This window comes from Podarcis bocagei, assembly GCF_964188305.1.
Source record: "Podarcis bocagei genome assembly, chromosome: 7".
NCBI classification, from domain to species: Eukaryota; Metazoa; Chordata; class Lepidosauria; order Squamata; family Lacertidae; genus Podarcis; species Podarcis bocagei.
The window spans coordinates 82,937,340-82,958,371 of record NC_138132.1 but is presented as its reverse complement, the minus strand read 5'-3'; the positions used below and the strand labels follow the sequence as shown (position 1 = coordinate 82,958,371).

Below are 21,032 nucleotides of genomic sequence, written 5' to 3'. Positions count from 1 at the left end.
TTATTGATGATAATCAGCTAAATGGTTTGAGGATCTATACAACTGTGTAACATGCAGAAAACAGCAGTCTCAGAGAAATCAAAGACTGGAACAGGAAAGCTGGGGGGGTTGTGTGGGAGGGTGGGGGGAGAGAGGAAAAATGGGGGGAATAGGGATGATATGTTTCTGGATAATATGTTTTGTTTTAATTTTGAATTTAAAGTGTGTGTGTGTGTGTGTGTGTGTGTGAGAGAGAGAGAGAGAGAGAGAGAGAGAGAGAGAGAGAGAGAGAAATTGGGAGGGGGAAGAAACATTGCCAGCCCATATTAAGAATAAAAATTAAAATCCATCCATCCTAACTTAAGCATATAGAGTTGCATTCATCCAAGCCAACAAGAGGCCTTATAAGAATTCAAGGGCACAGTCCAAGCAGATGGGGGAGGGACTCTCAAGGGTGACGGAGAGCAGAGTCAGTGTGGGGGTGGCTGGGAGGAGTTCTGAGGGCCAGATCAGTGATATCTGGAGGGCCACATAAGCCCTGCCTTATACCCTTCTTGCGTGGCTCTGGGATGGCTCCGACTTGCTTCCCCTTGGGATTTTCTCCCCATAGCAAAACGATAGTTCATCTCTCTGTTCTTTCCCTTGGAAGACAGGGTGGAGCAGTGGTTAGAGGGCTGGGCCAGGACCTGGGGGAGTGGGGTTCAAATCCCTGCCCTGGGGTGAATTCAGGCCAGCTACTACCGCCACCCAGGCTAACCTACCTTGCAGGGCTGTTGTTGTGAGGATAAAATGGGGAGGGGGAGAAGTGTGCATGCCCATTGGAGCCCTTGGGAAGAAACTGTGGGATTTAATGAATAAGAACAATGATAAAAAAGAACTTATGAGTCCGTACTCAGGACTGTGAATGCAATCTGAAATGAAAAGACTTTGGGGACGCCTGCTTTTTTTGCTACATTACAATGCATCAGTAAAAGTGAAAAAGAAGGGACTAAGGTTCAGTTTAGGTATCTGACCCGCAGGCTAGCTGCCCCATCTGAAAGGTCACGATGCACAGGTAAGCTTAATTTTATTGATTGACTTATTTCTTAAAATTTATATACTGCTTGATTGTTGATGGTTTTTTTAAACACAAAGTGGTTGACAAAAAAAAAAAAAGACTAAAGAACAGATTAAAAACTCACATCAACTTCCTAAATACCCGGGCAGGCTTGTCTAAATGAAAATGGGTTGCTGTTTTTTTCATTTAGCAGGTACAGCCAAGAGTGCAGCAAAGGCAACTACCTGACGTCAAGTGGCGGGTAGTTCCAAAGTGCCGCCGCACTCAAAGATGGAGTTCTTGCAAATGTCTGATTCTTCTTGATGCCGATATTAAGCCCCGAATGGAACAAAGCCACTTGGAAAGGAAGCAAAGCCAGGACTGAGCTGATACCTTCATTATTCCATATATAGGAATGGCCCTTGAGGGAAAGTCCAGGGCTGGGGTGTCATCAGATTCCCTCTCACCCAGCAAAAAAAAAAACCTGTCCTCTCAAGCTTCTTGCTTTTGCTATACAAGGCGATTTCCCCAAGGTGTATTTCTGGGGATATTGCGAGGGTCCTCTCTGCTCAGATCTGGGAAATGTTTTAATGTGTGGGGGGGGGGTTTAAAGAAATTCCAATGAGGGAGGGGGTTTGTAATCTCCGAGGCCAGTATCAGCCGAGAGGGCAGGCGGCATGAAATCACCGGCTTGTGACTCCTGCATGCTAGGAGATCAGCTGCCCTGTGACACCTAATATAGGGAATCTTCTCTGAAAGGAGCTGCATTCCGGCGAGGGGGCTGGAATGCGCCCCAGATAGTCCCACCGATAACCCAAGGAAGCAGAGCTCGGCTCAAGGGTATATAAGGCTGGCTGGGGAGAAGTAGACAGCACAGGACACAACAGATCAGGGACGAAGGGAAGCCTGATATTTCTCGAAAAGGACATCGTCTCCAGGGCGAGAAAGCCAAACGCACCTTCTCCAAGCATGGACACCCAGGGCTCGACCGCAGTCACCTTTGCCTTGCTGTTCCTCCTCTGCTTCCAGCACCCCATGGCCCACCCCATCGACAGCCTCAGCCCCGCCAAGGAGCTAGCCAGCATGGAGGTAAGAGGGGCAGGTTTGGGGAGACTCAGTCCTGTGTTGTTTAGTCGTTTAGTCGTGTCCGACTCTTCGTGACCCCATGGGCCAGAGCACGCCAGCCACTCCTGTCTTCCACTGCCTCCCGCAGTTGGGTCAAACTCATGCTGGCAGCTTCAAGAACACTATCCAACCATCTCGTCCTCTGTCGTCCCCTTCTCCTTGTGCCCTCCATCTTTCCCAACATCAGGGTCTTTTCCAGGGAGTCTTCTCTTCTCATGAGGTGGCCAAAGTATTGGAGCCTCAGCTTCAGGATCTGTCCTTCAAGTGAGCACTCAGGGCTGATTTCCTTCAGAATGGAGAGGTTTGATCTTCTTGCAGTCCATGGGACTCTCAAGAGTCTCCTCCAGCACCATAATTCAAAAGCATCAATTCTTCGGCAATCAGCCTTCTTTATGGTCCAGCTCTCACTTCCATACATCACTACTGGGAAAACCATTGCTTTAACTATACGAACCTTTGTTGGCAAGGTGATGTCTCTGCTTTTTAAGATGCTGTCTAGGTTTGTCTAAGGAACCCAGAGGGGCAGGTTTGGGGAGACTCAGTCCTAGGATTTTATTATTCCAGGGTGGGCTCTCCCCTCCTGGGGGAGAAATTCACGGAAGGCCAACCTTCCATGTTCAGAGACAGTCTACCTCAGAGTCAGAGGGCGCTGGGGGTAATTGACAGGGAAGTGATGCCAGCCGGTCACTCTTGGGAACGAAATACTGGGTTGTTGTGCACATGAGAATGCATTATTTTAGGGAGAACGGCTTTGCAAAAACAACAACCACTTGCATCTATTCGGGAAAATTCACATCAACTGATTTTTCACAAGGACTTAAAAAAAATGGAATAGATTTTTATTAAAACATAAAAAAAAATCAATTAAAACAGAAAAATTAAAACAGTCTCGTCCCAGAAAAACAGGTGTGAAATACCAAAGGAAAGGAGGAAAGATGTGTTAGAATATGTTAGAAATTACAAGTCTATTAAAAAAAACACCACACCATTAATATGCATTTAATAAAATTAAATAAAACTTCAAAAAATAAATAAATGGCAAATTGATATAGAGATGTGGAGGACTGGATCTAAGATTATTGTTGTGATTAGAACTTATGTTCTACCTTTTCCTCTAAGGAGCACATGGTCGCATACATTCATTCCCCTACAACAACCCTGTGAGGTAGGTTAGGCTGAGAGGCAGTGACTGGCCCAAGGTCAGCACAGTGAGTTTCATGGCCAGTGAGTGGAGGATTTGAACGCAGGTCCAATGCTCTAGCCACTGTACAGGTCGCTGCTGGGAACAAAATCCTGGGTTTTGTCTTTTGCCCTTCTTCTATTCTTAGCTATGTCTGGGCGGATCTGTCCTTCCTCGGTTACAGTTCATCGCTGCAGAATGTTAGGATGGCAGTGAGCGTAGGTGACTTGTAAAAGAGAGGCAGCGTCGCAGAGTGGTTACAGAGCTAGGATCTGGGAGACCAGGGTTAAAATCCCCACTTGTCCATGCACTTCACTGGGTGACCTTGGGATCCGTCCCTGCCTCCCAGCCGAACCTAAAATTCTAGGATATAAATGCAACAAATAAATGATAAAATTCATAAAGGATTCCCGGCTTGTGCCAGGGAGACAAGGCTTTTCCATGTTACGGAGTGTCTAACTGGGATTTATTTATCACCTGTTATTACATTCATATTCCACCTCAAGGTGGCCTATGTTTCTCTCCCCTCCATCTCCCGCATTTTACCCTCACAACCCTGACATGTAGGAAGGGTCGGGGAAGAAAGCTGATCCCCTTTGCATTTTAGTGAGAAAACGAACCCGATTCACAGTTCTCGACTGGATACACGAAACGAAACAGAAGAGACCTTTGAAACTCACACATCTCCCAATTTTGTCTCCGTCAACAAGTGCGTGCAAAAGTGCAGAGGCCAGCGAAAAGGAATGTGCTAAAATACATCACGTTGGGGCACTCTGCTTGTGCAAATGTGTATATGCTGGTCAAAATTGCTTATAGAAATTTGCACGTATGGATTTTCTGCTGCAGAGATGTGGAGTGACGAATTTTAAGACTGGGAAGACGACAAGCTGAAATGGACAGATTTATTTACCGTATTTTTCGCTCTATAAGACTCACTTTTTCCCCTCCAAAAATTAAGGGGAAATGTGTGTGCATCCTATAGAGCGAATGCAGGCTGCGCGGCTAGAACGAGACGGAGTGCTCCCCAGTGCTCCGTCACGCTGTTCTAGCTTGGGGATGGCTGCGCAAAGCCTCTGCAGGGCAGCGGGGTGCCTTCACCCCGCTGCCCTGCAGAGACTACAAAGGCTGTCCCCGAAGCCAGAACAGTGTGACAGAGCACTGGGGAGCACTCCGTCTTGTTGTTCTAGCTTGGGGATGGCTGCGCAAAGCTATCCCTGAAGCCTTTGGAGCACAGCGGGACCCCGCCAGCCCCAAAGAGCAGGTCGAAAGGAACCTGAAGCCTCCAGAGCCCAGTGGGAACTCCCGCTGCGCTCTGGAGGCTTTGTGTGAATGCACCTTGAACGCACCTTGTTTTAGAGGGGGGGAACAAGAAAAAAAATGTTTGCCTGTTCTCCCCCTCCTATGGTCTGGTGCGTCCTATAGAGCGAAAAATATGGTATTTGTTATGTTTCGGTCCCACCTTTTTCTCAGAGGAGCTCAAGGCGGCAAACTTGCTTCTCCCCCCTCCTCATTTAATCCCTGCAACGACCCTGTGAGGTAGGCTAGGCTGAGAGGCAGGGAGTGGGCCTAAGGTCAGCCAGTGAGCTTCCTGGCTGAGGGAGGATTTGAACCCTGGTCTCCCAGGCCCTAGCCGGATAGTCACTCTAACCACTCCAGCACCCTGGTTCTTGAATGATCAGGTGTCTTCCTTGTTAACTTCTTGAAGGCATCTGACTCACTGGCCTTGACGCTGGGGAGTCTTACGCAGTTTAGGAGACCTGGAGCTCAGCAGCAAAATGCATGTTTCATATCTTTAAAATCACAAGCCCGAAAGAAAGAATTGTATTTGCAGAACGACAACCCCAGTTTCCAGGAACAGGCAGAAGCCAGGAACAAGCTAGGGGGGTGAGCCTGGGACCTTCTGCATGCAAAGCACGTGCTCTACCACCAAAGTACGACCCTTCTCCCATTAAAAAGACAGCATGGCCTAATGGTTAGAGTCTCAGACTAGGACCTGAGAGACCAGGGTTCAAATTCCTGCTTGGCCATGAAGGTCATCTGAGGTGACCTTAGGCCAGTCCCTCTCTCTTAGCTTAGCCTACCTCACAGGGTTGTTGAGGGGATTAAATGAGAACAATGTATGCCACCTCAAGCTCCTTGGAGGAAGGAGGAGGTGGGATGGAAACCTAACAAATAACGAAATAATAAAGGTAAAGGGACCCCTGACCATTAGGTCCAGTCGTGGCCGACTCTGGGGTTGCGGCGCTCATCTCGCTTTACTGGCCGAGGGAGCCGGCGTACAGCTTCCGGGTCATGTGGCCAGCATGACTAAGCCGCTTCTGGCGAACCAGAGCAGCACGCGGAAACGCCGTTTACCTTCCTGCTGGAACGGTACCTATTTATCTACTTGCACTTTGAAATGCTTTCGAACTGCTAGGTTGGCAGGAGCAGGGACCGAGCAACAGGAGCTCACCCCGTCGCGGGGATTCAAACCGCCAACCTTCTGCTCGGCAAGTCCTAGGCTCTGTGGTTTAACCCACAGTGCCACCCGAGTCCCATAACGAAATAATAAAAGTAACTAAATAAGACTGTGGTGTTCAGGGTCTAAAATTACCTGTCTCAGCCGTTCCCAAAGTAGACAGTAGTGCCCGCTGGGGGGGGCAGTGGTGGGATTACCTAGGGGGACTAATAGGCAAGGCAGTGGCAGGGGGTTGCTTGCCATCTGTCTCAAGAAACAATGGCGTACAACCATGGGCATGAAGCCAGACCCCTGGAGAATCACAGCACCTATCAGACTTTGAAAAGCTGGATCAAATTCATCAGTTGTGTCAAATTCATCGAACTAAAATGTCTAAACCAAATTCTGAACAGGTGTTCCTGCTTTGAATTTTATTGGGTTATTATATATGCCAACTGTTATTCTGAATAATGCTTTTTATAGAGTAGGGCAGTGGGCACGAAGAATGGGTTTATGGAACCAAGGGAATGGGGGGAGGCTGGAAAAGTTTGGGAACCGCTGAGCTAGCTGAACCCCTGAGAAAGGAAGGAAGGAAGGAAGGGAGGAAGGAAGGAAGGAAGGAAGGAAGGAAGGAAGGAAGGAAGGAAGGAAGGAAGGAAGGAAGGAAGGTTCAGGCAGCAGAAAGGTTTGGAGGCAATGCAGAGGAACGAAAGAGGAACATTATATTCATTTTCCATTCAGGCCCTTCTGCAGAGATTGGAGGAGAAAGTCTCCCTGATGGAAGATCTGCAGAACAGCCCCAACCTAGAAGATCCTGAAAGCCAGAGGGAGGGACTGGCTGAGTTCCTGGATGACGGCAACAGCCAGCAAGTTGAGACCCCGGCCTATTCAGCCCCATTCCTCTCCGACCGCAGCGCCCTGCTTAAACGCATGCGGGGAATCCAGACAGCGAAGAGCTGTTTCGGGAGGAGACTGGACCGGATCGGGGAAGTGACTGCGATGGGATGCAGAGGTGAGCCCTCCCCACCCCACCCCCTTGTTATTACCTGACCTAGAATAACGCTTTCTGGGAGAAATACAGGAAATCACACATCCCTCCAAGCTTATGATAACAGATGCATGCTTCGTTTTGGTCCACGGGCTAAACCTGCAAATCCTTCCCATCGATGCCCAGAACAGGGACTTGTACAGAGTTGCGACAGGCAACTCCTTCTTTAGTGAGAGCTGCCTGTTGCAACTCTTCATGAGTCCCTGTTCTTAGCACCAAACGCTTCAAGGGTGAATATTTGGCATCTTGGAAGTCTGGTGTTTAGCTGGAATCCTCTTCCTAGCTGCTTCCTCCCACTGATCAATCTAGGAACAGTAATGGATCTCCCAAGTTCTGTTGCTTGGCTCACATACCTCTAATAAAAAAGGCAAGGAATAAATCTTACTGGGGTGTATAAAGCTGGTAAAATAACAGCTATATATTCGTGCATTGCAGGGGTTTGGACCGGATGACTCTCAGGACCCCTTCTAATCATATGATTCTAAATCCTTTTCTTTTTTAACCTTTTGCTTCTAGGGTCGAGGAGGAATTAAGATCCGCTTTCCTGCCATCAGCTCACCCACCCTGCCCTAGAAAAGCACCCGACCTTTTGATGACATGTGAATTTCTGAAGACGTGTGCTTTCCCCAAAAAGTCCTCTGGAATCATGCTTCCCGCTTATTTATTTCTTAATTTATTGATTTATTTATTTCTTTGACCTCTTGTATGTTTGTGTTTTCTTTTTTTTCTTTTTTCTAAAACAAACAAACTTTCTTACTTTCAGCACAGAGATGGTTGCTTGAAACAATAAAAATCAAACACATTTGCTCTTTTGCCCCCTGCTGTTGGATCTACTTGTTCCTCATCCTCTCGCGTGTTCTTTCCTTTCAAACATGTATTTGCATAGCCACACCCATTCCCAGAACCAGCTCCTAGTTGTGTAATTTCAGACCTCCTCCAGGACACAGAAGGCTGAAATGGAGGAAAATTCAGTGCTGGGCATGGAGAGCTGCAGGAGATGCTAGATTTTGTTTGCATTTAAAGGCAAACCTACCTAATTCACATTTTCTGCAACAATACATAAGGTAAAGGTAAGGTCAAGGACCCCTGGACAGTTAAGTCCAGTCAAAGGTGACTATGGGGTTGTGGCGCTCATCTCGCTTTCAAGCCGAGGGAGCTGGCGTTTGTCCACAGACGGATTTCCAGGTCATTTGGCCAGCAGGACTAAACCGCTTCTGGACACCGTAACGGAAGCCAGAGTGCATGGAAACACTGTTTACCTTCCCGCCGGAGCCGGTACCTATTTATCTACTTGCACTGGTGTGCTTTCAAACTGCTAGGTTGGCAGAAGCTGGGACAGAGCAACAGGCGCTCACCCTGTCATGGAGATCGAACAGCTGACCTTCTGATCAGCAAGCCCAAGAGGCTCAGTGGTTTAGACCAGGGGGCAGTAAACTTTTTCAGCAGGGGGCTGGTCCACTGTCCCTCAGACCTTTTGGGGAGCCGGACTATATTTTGGAAAAATAAAAAATGAACAAATTCCTATGCCCCACAAATAACCCAGAGATGCATTTTAAATAAAAGCACACAGTCTATTCATGTAAAAACACCAGGCAGGCCCCACAAATAACCCAGAGATGCATTGTAAATAAAAGGACACATTCTACTCATGTAAAAACACGCTGATTCCCAGACCATCCACGAGCTGGATTTAGAAGGCAATTGGGCCAGATCCGGCCCCCGGGCCTTAGTTTGCCTACCCATGGTTTAGACCACAGCCCCACCCGCATCCCTACTTGAAACAATACATAAACAATAGCTGCCCAGGGTGGCTGGGGAAACCTAGGGTGGGGTATAAATAAAGTATTGATGATGGTGATGATGATGATGATGATGATTACATGAAGCAAAACACAGGCCCCCTGCAATATTTGAAATGTGCCCTTTTCCCAATTTTGCAATGCAAGTCTCCAGCCAAGCAATGCGTACAGAATTAAATTATATCCAGGTAAACTGTGCATAAGGGGACGCGGGTGGTGCCGTGGGTAAAACCTCAGTGCCTAGGACTTGCCGATCGTATGGTCGGCGGTTTGAATACCCGCGGCGGGGTGCGCTCCCGTCGTTTGGTCCCAGCTCCTGCCCACCTAGCAGTTCGAAAGCACTCTTAAGTGCAAGTAGATAAATAGGTACCGCTTTATAGCGGGACGGTAAACGGCATTTCCGTGTGCTGCACTGGTGCTGGCTCGCCAGAGCAGCTTCGTCACGCTGGCCACGTGACCCGGAAGATAAGATAAGATAAGATAATATTTATTGCGGCCATAGGCCCATACAGGTAAAAACAATACATAAGTGACAGCTTGTGCCGTGGAAAAAAAAAAAAAACAGTCGCTAAAAACACCACTATAACAATAAAATACTGTAAGATGGAAAGGCATGCTACGCCTTAATTAGCTTGTAACGCTCCTTGGCGTCGCTTTTGGGAGAGGACAGCGACCAGGAACCTAGCCACTTTCAGGGTCGTGTGGGAATCCTTATCCTGCAAGATTTGGGCAAGGTGGAATTTTGGTGGGGTACCCTCTAGTTTCTGTATGATTGATCCCAACAAATTTGCCCGTGGCACATTGAACAAGGGGCAAGTGAACATAATGTGCTGAAGCGACTCCGGCGTCACCTTATCACATTCGCACGTGGCGGGGTCTTGGCCCTTTGAGAATCTATGTCTCAGGACATTGGAGGGGAAAACGTTGAACCTCGCTTTGGTGAAGGCCAGTCTATGGGCAACAGTCGAAAGGGAGGAGAGGTATGATGGAACGCAATAAGTTAAAGTGATACCAATGTTCTGGGGCGAACAGACACCTCCCCCCAGCATATAATTTTGCTGTAAGTCGATGTCATCCAGTCTTTGACGGATCAGTCTTTGAGCAGTGATTTGGTCTAGTTTTAGGGAATCTGAGGGAGAGATTCCATAGCTCAGGAGTTTGGCATGAATTTTACTAGTCCAAAGGCTGGAGAATTCATCTCGCCATAAGCATTGTGTCTTCGGATGGCACTGGCTCACAGCCTCTAGAGCGAGATGAGCACACAACCCCAGAATCTGACACGACTGGCCCGTACGGGCAGGGGTACCTTTACCTTTACCTTTAAACTGTGCATAAAAATGCATATGTTTTGGTGAAAGTAGCACATGAGAATGCATTATTTTAGAGAGAACTGCTTTACAAAAACAACTTGTATCTCTTAACGGAAATTCACATCAACTGATTTTCACAAGGATTATTAAAAAAAACACAAATAGATTTTTACTAAAACACAAAAATCAAGCTTAGAACAGACTCGTCTCCGAAAACAGGTGTGTGATACCAAAGGAGAGGAGGAAAGGGACCTGAGATGTGTTAGAATAAGTTAGAAACTACAAGTCTATTTAAAAAAATACACCACACCATTAATATGCATTTTAATAAAATTAAATGAAACTTCAAAAAATAAATAAATGGCAGATTGATTTAGAGATGTGGAGGACTGGATCTAAGATTATTGTTGTGATTAGAACTTATATTCTACCTTTTCCTCTAAGGAGCACATGGTCTCATACATTCATTCCCCCACAACAACCCTGTGAGGTAGGTTGGGCTGAGAGGCAGTGACTGGCCCAAGGTCAGCACAGTGAGTTTCATGGCCAGTGAGTGGAGGATTTGAACGCAGGCCCAATGCTCTAGCCACTGTACCAGACTGGATTGGTATAACGGAGTAACGGAGAACCTGGAATTCACAGAGTATCCCAATGTGCAGAATTTCTGAAGGCTGCTCTTTTTACACATAGAATCATACAACTGAAGAGGTGGAAGGGGTCCTGTGGGTCATCTGGTCCATGACGGATGGCCATTCAACCACTGCTTAAAAACCTCCAAGGAAGGAGAACCCATAACCTCCTGAGTGAGGTCCATGGACTCAGCAGACTGAAGGAGCAAAGAGATGGGGGAAAACCATATTTTAAACCAGAAAACATACGGAGAATGGAAAATATTTAAGGAATATATAAGACTGTATTGCAAAAATGATACCATCTTAGCAGAATTGGAACGATACTTGCGAATAATAGATAACTGAAATAAACTTTATAGTGGAATGTAAGAAAAAGGATATAAAACAAAACTACGTGATAATACCATGACAACAGAAAAAGTATAACGAGAAAGATTGGAAGTTTTTTGCAAAAATAAATAAATATATTTGATTGATATAATGTTGTATAAATCTTTGGTCTTTTTTTCTTTTTTTAATCATTTTCTTGACTGCTTCAATTTTTTCTTTCTTTTCTTTTCTTTTATTTCTTTCTTTCTGTATTTAACTTGGTAATATTTACCTTGGTTGTATGCTTGTATGTTTGTATTTTAAACCAATAAAGATTTATTCAAAAAAAGAAAAGAAAAAAAGAAAAACCCCATATTTCTTAATTCTACGACAGTGTCCGCCGTGTCTCAATTCTCCAAAGGAACACAGACCCTGGGTGAATGCCAGGAAACCCATGGGTCCTTGCCACAACTCAGCCGAGAGAGAAGCAGGCACCCAGCTTTTGTTACAATGCAATAAAAACAAGAGAAGTACAAAAAAGCATTATTATTTATTTATTTATTTATACATACATACATACATACATACATACATACATACCCCGCCCATCTGGCTGGGCTTCCCCAGCCACTCTGGGCAGCTTCCAACAAAATATTAAAATACAGTAATGAATCAAGCTTCCCTAAACAGGGCTGCCTTCAGATGTCTCCTAAAAGTTCGGTAGTTATTTTTCTCTTTGACATCTGGTGGGAGGGCATTCCACAGGGCGGGTGCCAATACCGAGAAGACCCTCTGCCTGGTTCCCTGTAACTTGGCTTCTCGCAGCGAGGGAACCGCCAGAAGGCCCTCGGTGCTGGACCTCAGTGTCTGGGCTGAACGATGTGGGTGAAGATGCTCCTTCAGATATATATGGTACATCCGAGAGACTTTGGGTCAGGTTAGTTGTCTTGCCAAATGCAAGGTGGTTCTTTTCAAATGAGATTCAGAAGTAACACAAAACACAAGCGAGTGAGAAGATTAACAGCAAGCAATATATATATACCCAGCAAGCTCCTCAGCCTGCCACTTGGAAGCCCTCAAGAACTGGTGGAATGAACGCCATAGGTAGCCTCAGTTTGCACGACCCTGCAGCCAATCATTCTGTGCACGAGCTTCTCAGAAACTATGCCCCAAACCATTTGATTTACAGCTAGCTAGCCTGTTAAAGGTAAAGGTAAAGCGACCCCTGACCGTTAGGTCCAGTTGTGGCCGACTCTGGGGTTGCGGCGCTCATCTCGTTTTACTGGCTGAGGGAGCAGGCGTTCAGCTTCCGGGTCATGTGGCCAGCATGACTAAGCCGCTTCTGGCAAACCAGAGCAGCGCAGGGAAATGCCGATAACCTTCCCGCCGGAGCGGTACCTATTTATCTACTTGCACTTTGACGTGCTTTCGAACTGCTAGGTTGGCAGGAGCAGGGACCGAGCAACGGGAACTCACCCCGTCGTGGGGATTCGAACCGCTGACCTTCTGATCAGCAAGTCCTAAGCTCTGTGGTTTAACCCACAGCACCACTCGCGTCCCCTAGCTAGCCTGTTAGCCTGTGTTATAAAAACTGTTCCTTTATCCCTTGTGGGGTATCTAAGAGCCCCTATAGAGTCCTTAAGTGGGTTCCCTATTGATAGGAGAAAATAACAGAGGCCAACCAGAGAATATTGAGAAGCAAAGCAGCTAGTAAGCCTGATCTTTATTCAACTGTTGCAACAGGGTCCCCACTCACCACACGCAGGAGGGAGAAGGAACCCCAAACATTGGTGTGCAAGCTCTTATATAGACTTTTGAAATTGCCCACCCTGTAGCTCCCACAGGCAACTGTCCAGCCACTGTAAGAAGATGATGCTGGACGAGGTGGGCCATTGGCTGGATCTAGTAGATTAAATCTCAAAGCATCACAATCCCAGGGGTATTAGGCTCAGCGCATTTTGAAATACACTTCCAACATAAAACCATTTTAACCAAGGAAAAGGGTTAAAAACATAGAATCATAAAATTGTAGAGTTGGAAGGAAACCAAAGGATCATCTACTCATCTACTCCTGGAATGCAAGAACATGGGCTTTTTGGTTGCGGTGATGTGTGCAATTTGCAGTGGTGGGCAGGCTGTAAAGCAATTTGCATTGGTGACCCCCCCCCAAAAAAAGCTTTCCCCCCCAAAAAAAAACGCTCAACAACTTTGGGCAAAAAATAGGGGTCGTATTATACATGGAGGCATCTTATACATGGGAAAATATGGTATTTGATTCCGTTTTATACATTTTTGCCAGTTTACTCCATGTTAGATACCATTGATATATCATTTTCAGGGGGAGAGGGCTCTTGGGTTCGAATCCTGCTTGCAAGTCTCCCCCAGAATGATGGACTAGATCATGAGTAGGAAAACTAAGGCCCAGGGGTCGGATCCAGCCCAATCACCTTCTCAATTCGGCCCACGGACGGTTCGGGAATCAGCGTGCTTTTACATGAGTAGAATGTGTCCTTTTATTTAAAAGGCATCTCTGGGTTATTTGTGGGGCATAGGAATTTGTTCATTATTTTTTAAAAAATTATAGTCCGGGCCCCCACAAGGTCTGAGGGACAGTGGACCAACCCCCTGCTGAAAACGTTTGCTGACCCCTGGATTAGATGGTCCACTGGCCTGGTCCTTCAGGGCTCCTGTTATCTTCTTATGTGTTTACCAGCCAGCTAGTTCTTTGTCCCATTTCCTTCCACTGCTGGAATCTCCCAGTCGGCTTGCGGAAGCCGCTTCCCCGGGAGAGATAAACTAAGAGAGGAAGCTTTGGAGCTTCTTTCACACCTTGGAAGTGTGAAGCCTCTCCAGTTGAGTCAACAGGAATGTGGTGTCACAAGGGAGAACTGGCCAGTTGCTCTTCATGAGAGCTGAGAAGTTCTTCCCGTCAGGCCAACACAGATCACTTTAAAAGGGAATCTTCTCCTGCCTCCACGTATCTCAGATCCCTTATCAAGTGCGGGTGACGGAATGTGGTGGGGTTCATTCTTTGGCCATTAACATTTCCTGGTCCTGCAGGGATATAAGGATGGGGAGAGCGTCAGGGTTTGCACCGAGAAAGGAAGAAGAGAGGGAGATCAGTGGCCATCGTAGAGTTGGAAGGGGCTTCAAGAGTCATCTAGTCCAACCCCAACACCATGGGATTAGCAATTCCTTTCCTCCTTGTCCTGTTCTTCATTGGCGGTCAACTCGAAGGCAGAGCTTCCCACGGTTCAGAGCTAGCGGACCTCAAGGTAAGAGGAAGAAGACTGTTGTTGCTGAGTCGTTTAGTCGTGTCCAACTCTTCGTGACCCCATGGACCAGAGCACGCCAGGCACTTCTGTCTTCGACTGCCTCCTGGTCAAACTTATGCTGGTAGCTTCGAGAACACTGTCCAACCATCTCGTCCTCTGTCGTCCCCTTCTCCTTGTGCCCTCTATCTTTCCCAACATCAGGGTCTTTTCCAGGGAGTCATCTCTTCTCATGAGGTGGCCAAAGTGTTGGAGCCTCAGCTTCAGGATCTGTCCTTCCAGTGAGCACTCAGGGCTGATTTCCTTAAGAATGGAGAGGTTTGAAGAAGACTAGCAGGGCTCTAATTTTGGGTTGGTTCGGACAACAGAGCTGAAGGATTGTGTCCTATGCTAGTGCTACTCAGAGTAGACCCCCTCAAAGTTAATGGGCAGGGCTGACTTCTCCTGCACACTCCATGGATCTCAGGAGCCGGCTCCACAGTAACTGAGAGCAGGGCTTTTGGTGTGGCTGCCCCTGTTCTATTATGGAATAGCATCCCGTTTAGTATACGACAGGCACTCACAATTTTCTGCACTTCCCAGAAACAGCTGAAGCCATCTTTGTTCCTGTGGGCTTCCACAGCTGAATGATTTGGTATCCGTTTAGTGTTGTTTTTAAATTTATCTGCCCTTACTTTCCGTGCTGTTTCTAAACTGCTTTTATTGCATTCGGAACATCACCTTGAGACCTGTGTGTGTGGAATATCATTATAATTATTTTGAATCTTAATAACAGCTACTTCTTCTTTGGCGATCCCTCGTAGCCGAGTAAGATTGTCTTCCATAAACACGGTTTTAACAATGAGTCTGTAAGTGACTGTGGAGGCCAATTCTGGATCCACACTTCCTTCCACAGTGAAGACATAGGTTTCTGGGTGGGAGTTGATCACGGTGAGGGTTTGCCAAGCGTGCCTTCCTCTTAGCACGTTTCTCCCTTGTGTCCTGAGTTTGAGTGTCTTCAAAGCCCATGACATCTTTGGTCAAGGCTGTTCTCCCATTGGCGCGTTTGCAGGCCAGTGTTCCCCAATTGTCAGTGTTTATCCTACATTATTTTAGATTTGCCTTGAGAGGGTCTTTAAACCTCTTTTGCTGGCCACAAGCATTACGCTTTCCGTTTTTAAGTTCGGAATAGAGCAGTTGCTTTGGAAGACGACAATCAGGCATCCGCACAACATAACCAGTCCAACGTCTTAAGACCATTAATTTCAGAGGGTCTATTCACGGTAAAACTTCGTTGGCTGCAACCCAGCGCAGTCCAGCAGTTCAGAGTGCCAAGCTAGGACTTGGGAGACCAGAGTTCACCCAGCCACATGAAGTTCACTGGGCGACCTTGGACCACATCACCAGCTCTCAGCCTGGCCTACTATCAGGGCTGTTGTGAGGACAATACAGGGAGCAGGAAAACCGTACGTGCCTCCTTGAGCTCTTTGGAGGACAGATGGGATATAAAGCAACCAATACCTCAATGAACTAGATTATTCTACCCTTGAATCATTGCAGAATGATTCATTCTCTGGCATCTCCAGGTAAGAATGGGAATGTCACCCCTCTGAAGCAATGGAGAGCTACTGCCAGTCAGTGTAGACAGGATTGAGCTAGATGAACCAAGGGTCTGATTTGGTAGAAGGTAGCTTCCTAGGTTGCAGGGATGCGGGTGGCGCTGTAGGTTAAACCACAGAGCCTCTTGGGCTTGCCAATCAGAAGGTCAGCGGTTCAAATCCCCACAACGGGGTGAGCTCCCATTGCTCGGTCTCTGCTCCTGCCAACCTAGCAGTTCGAAAGCACGTCAAAGTGCAAGTAGATAAATAGGTACCGCTCCGGCGGGAAGGTAAACGGCGTTTCCATGTGCTGCTCTGGTTCGCCAGAAGCGGCTTAGTCATGCTGGCCACATGACCCGGAAGCTGTACGCCGGCTCCCTCGGCCAATAAAGCGAGATGAGCGCCGCAACCCCAGAGTCGGCCATGACTGGACCTAATGGTCCGGGGCCCCTTTACCTTTTTTAGCTTCCTAGGTTCCTGTGTGTTAAGGTAAGAGCCATACCTGCTTTGTGTGTGGAAGGCTCCAGGTTCGATTCCCCACCAGTTAGAAATTATCAAGGGGATACTTTAACTTCAAAGAGCACAGAAAATAATTTAATAACTCCAGTGCATTGAAAAGTTCAATTATTTAGTGCATTGGACTTAATAAATTCGGACTGAAATTCCCAGGTGTCAAAAAAGCTTATTTATGTAGGCTACTACTGCGGCTCGTGTTTTGTGAGCCCCAAAAAGGAAAACGAGCGAGGTCCCAACTAAAGAAGAATGGCAACTTAAACTGATATGCGCAGCTTGCAGATTTTACATGTAGAATAACAGGACAAGAAGAACATATGTTTAAAGAAAACGCTTATTGAATATATGGGAAATAATTGTGTACAGCTGAAAATGCTGGCAGCATTAAGCATTATTTTGTGAACCACCCTGAGACCCCCGGGTATAGGGCGGTAAATAAATAAATAAACGAATAAATAAATAAATAAGAATTCAACAGTGTAATTAAGTTTTGATGGATGCAGTAATGGAATACTGAATGGTATAGATTTTTGTAAAATATGCAGGGATTTGTGATATGTAAAATGAACCATGGAAAGAGAAGAAGGGAAGTCATTGATCTCTTAAGGATGTAAAATGAGTATCTTAAATTGTAAAACAGAAAATTTAATAAAAATTATAAAAAAGCAAAGTTCAATTATTCAGTTACTGTAAAGTAAATGTATTTCTTTCCGTTTTGTGGGCCAAATCGTTTTTATTGGTTTTTTCAAATTTTACCAGATCAGCCGCAAATTAAGACAGATCTAACACAAGAACATAGGAAAGATTTTTAAATTGCCTAAAGTGGAGTCAGACCCTTGGGTTCACCCTCTCAGTATTGTCTGCCCTGGCTGGCAGCGGCTCTCCAGGGATTCAGGCAGAAAATCTTTCCCAGCCCTACCGGAAGATGCCATCGGGGAGTTGAGCCTGGAACCTTCTGCATGCAAAGCAGGTACTCTGTGTCTGCTCTACAGGAGTCTAACTTCTGCTTGTTTGTTTTTGCAATCGTTCAGTCGGTAGAGTGTGAGACACTTCATCTTAGGGTTGTGGGTTCGAGTCCCACATGGGGCAAAAAGATTCCGGCATTGCAGTGGGGCTGAGCTAGACGACCCTCATAGTAAAGGTAAAGGGACCCCTGACTATTAGGTCCAGTCGTGGCCGACTCTGGGGTTGTGGCGCTCATCTCGCTTTACTGGCCGAGGGAGTAAAGCTCCCGGGTCATGTGGCCAGCATGACTAAGCCACTTCTGGCCAACCAGAGCAGCGCACGGAAATGCCGTTTACCTTCCCGCTGGAGCGGTACCTATTTATCTACTTGCACTTTGACGTGCTTTCGAACTGCCAGGTTGGCAGGAGCAGGGACTGAGCAACGGGAGCTCACCCCGTGGCGGGGATTTGAACCGCCAACCTTCTGATCGGCCAGCCCTAGGCTCTGTGGTTTAACCCACAGCGCCACCCGCGTCCCACAGATGACCCTCATGATCCCTTCCAATTCTATGGTTCTTGTTCTCTTCCCCTCCCCACTCCTGTTTCCCAGGCCCTTCTGGAGCTCCTGGAAGACAGACTTGAATCTGGAGGAAAGGAGTTGGAGCTCGGTCAAGGATTGAACGAACCGAACGACGAAACAGCCAGAGATGTTTCCCAGGCTTCTGCCACCTGGGACAACGAATACGCAAGGCCTCAGGGCGAAGGTGCCTTTGGTGCCAGCAGCTGGGAGCAGCCAGAGGCAAGAGAGCCGGCGGCTGCAAGGAACAAACTGAGAGCCCTTTTCAACTCTCCCCGGAGCCTGCAAAGGTCCTCAAGCTGCTTCGGCCAGAGGCTGGACAGGATAGGGACCTCGACCGGACTTGGCTGTAACAGGAACCGGGTAAGGAAACACAGGAAGGTGCCTGACATCGAGTCAGCCCATTGGTCGATCTAGCGCAATGTTGTCTACACAGGCTGGCAGCAGCATTCTGAGATTTCAGGCAGAGTGTCTTTCTGGCTGGAGAGGCCATTGGGGACTGAACTTGTGACATTCTGCATGCAGTGCAGGTGATCTAGCGCTGAGCTAAAGCCCGTTGTGTATTGGGGGAGCACTTTGCAATAGCTATTCACTTGTTTATTAGTTATCCAACATGATTTACACAGTAAGGGAACACAGGAAAGTGCCTGATATTGAGTCAGCCCATAATATTGAATACGGCTAATGGGTTAAATTATGGAACATAGGTATGAAATTTACAGCATGCTCCACCTCAAGAGAAATTTAGGGAAAATGATGTACCTGTGGTATATCACCCCGGTTAAATTGGCCAAAATGTATAAATTGAGCAATAAAGCCTGTTGGAAATGTAAAGTAAAAGATGGGGATCTCTACCACATGTGGTGGGAGTGTGAAAAGATGAAAAAAAAAAAGGATTTAATATACAATGAACTGAAGAAACTTTTTAAGTATACATTCCCGAAAAAAACGGAAGCTTTTCTATTAGGGATCATAGGGGAGGAAGTTAAGAAGGAGGACCATAAATTATTCCAATATGCTCCTGCAGCAGCTAGAATACTGGTAGCACAAAAATGGAAATTACAGGAGACCCCAACAATAATGGAATGGCAGGCTAAATTTTTTGAGTATACAGAATTAGCTGAAATGACCTACAGAATTCGAGGCCAAAAAGGGACAAAGTTTGAAGAAGAGTGGGGTAAATTTGTGGCATATATAAGATCTAACTGTAGAAGTTTAAAGACTACAGCAGGGTTGATATAAATCCTGTGATGTGTATGGAAGGTGAATAAGAATCTACAAGAGAAGATATATTTTAAGAAAACCGAAGCGGGAAGGAAGGAAGTCTGGGCGTGAATATATGCAGTGTAAATAAGATGACATAAAATGATGACTGTAAAAGATTGTTTTATTTTGTTTTATTTTTGTTTGTGAAAAATTTAATAAAAAGCAATTTTTTAAAAAAACTGCTTCGGCCAGAAGCTGGACAGGACAGGGACCTCGACCGGACTTGGTTGTAACAGGAACCGGGTAAGGGATTAGGAATACAGGAAGGTACCTGACATCGAGTCGGCCCATTGGTCAATCTAGTGCAATGTTGCCTACACAGGCTGGCAGCAGCATTCTGAGATTTCAGGCAGAGTGTCTTTCTGGCTGGAGATGCCATTGGGGACAGATATTGTATTTTAATATTTTGCTGGAAGCTGCCCAGAGTGGCTGGGTAGTAGTAATAATAATAATAATAATAAATAAATAATAATAATAATAATAATAATAATAATAATAATAATAATAATAATAATACTGTGGTACCTCAGGTTAAGTACTTAATTCGTTCCAGGGGTCTGTTCTTAACCTGAAACTGTTCTTAACCTGAAGCACCACTTTAGCTAATGGGGCCTCCCACTGCCGCTGCGCCGCCAGAGCACGATTTCTGTTCTCATCCTGAAGCAAAGTTCTTAACCCGAGGTAATATTTCTGGGTTAGCGGAGTCTGTAACCTGAAGCGTATGTAACCCGAGGTATAATAATAATAATAATAATAATAATAATAATAATAATAATAATAATAATAATAATAATAAGTGGTAGAGTCAATAATGGTATAGACAATAATGGGGAAAAGCCAGACAGCTTTAAAATAGCAAAAAGGAGTCGGATCCTGGAGTGCTTTGCAAGATAACTGTCAAAAGGCAGTTTTGAGGGAGGGTAGAAAAGATTATCCCAGTCTATCATTTCATGATGCTTTCCTGCCCATCAATTTATTTCTTTTCCTGTCTTAACTTATAAACTCTCCCAACTCCAGGGCTTATCCCCACCCCTGCCACACCCCATGGTAACAGACAACTCGGCTTCAACACGGTGCTGTCGCTCCTAGTTGGCTTTGTAATAAAAGTTGCTCTTTTATTCTCTCTCCCTTCTCGCAGAACTGAAGCTGATGCAAACCACCGTCTCCATCTTCTGTCTTCGACGACAACCAACTCCCCAGCCTTCCCCTGCTCCGATGGCACCTGATTAAGGCACTCCCGACTACTCCTATCAAAGAATGCACAACTTCCTTGGCATGCGGACAATTCACCGGCATTTTCTCACTTTCACCATGACTTAGTTCCCAGAGATCATCATGAGGATGGAAGGCGATGAGGTTCTACTTGTAAGCCCACTGCAAGCTCTCAGGACTGGGAGGGAGGGAAATTGGACGTTCCCCCTGCTTTGTAACACGAATTGGCTTCATTTCCTCAAACGCATGCGATCAAAAGCGGCAACTTGGACGCCCTTGCTCTGTTCAGGGATATAAAAGGGATTCAGCACCATGGAAAGGGACCACACTTTTTGCCTGGTCTCTCAAGCCCCGGAACTGCCTTGTTCCCACACAGGATTTCCCACAACTTGGCAGTGGCTCGCCGGAAGATGTTGGGATGCCAGTTCCCACTAGCCAGGATGGTTAATGGTCAGGGCTAATGCTCACTGTGGCCCAACAACATCTGAGATCCCAAGGTTGAGAAAAGCTTGTAGGTGTGGAAACATCTGAGCCTTCCTTCTCCTTGTGTCACATGCCAAACTGCTTCCCCCCAGCAGAGAATATAGGAGCTGTGCCAATGGTCCATTTTGCTCAGTATTGCCTGCACGGACTTGCAGCAGCTCTCTAGGGTTTCAGGCAGGGAGCCTATGCCCGTTATTTTCTCAAGAGCCTCTTGCAACAGCTGCCATGGCTGATTTTTCATAAAGGACGCCCCCTGCCCAATATTCCAGGCACATTTCCTGCCTGTTTGCTGTTTTAACCGCTGCATTAAATGGTGCATTTGCAGTGACAAAA

At 46.4% G+C, this 21,032-nt stretch overlaps 2 protein-coding genes across 2 annotated transcripts; both read left to right on the top strand.

The window, feature by feature from the left end:
* Positions 1-1,807: 1,807 nt before the first annotated feature.
* On the top strand, positions 1,808-7,618 carry LOC308592170 (natriuretic peptides A-like). The gene is made up of 3 exons (XM_081203464.1): positions 1,808-2,104; positions 6,499-6,769; positions 7,322-7,618. The coding sequence occupies exons 1-3, from the start codon at positions 1,985-1,987 to the stop codon at positions 7,336-7,338; spliced, it is 408 nt and encodes a 135-aa protein (XP_081059590.1). The 5' UTR covers positions 1,808-1,984; the 3' UTR covers positions 7,339-7,618.
* Positions 7,619-13,938: 6,320 nt separating this feature from the next.
* Positions 13,939-21,032, top strand: LOC308592029 (natriuretic peptides A-like). Its single transcript, XM_081203293.1, has 3 exons — positions 13,939-14,130; positions 17,772-18,101; positions 20,143-21,032. Exons 1-3 carry the CDS (start codon positions 14,035-14,037, stop codon positions 20,146-20,148), a joined length of 432 nt encoding a protein of 143 aa, XP_081059419.1. The 5' UTR covers positions 13,939-14,034; the 3' UTR covers positions 20,149-21,032.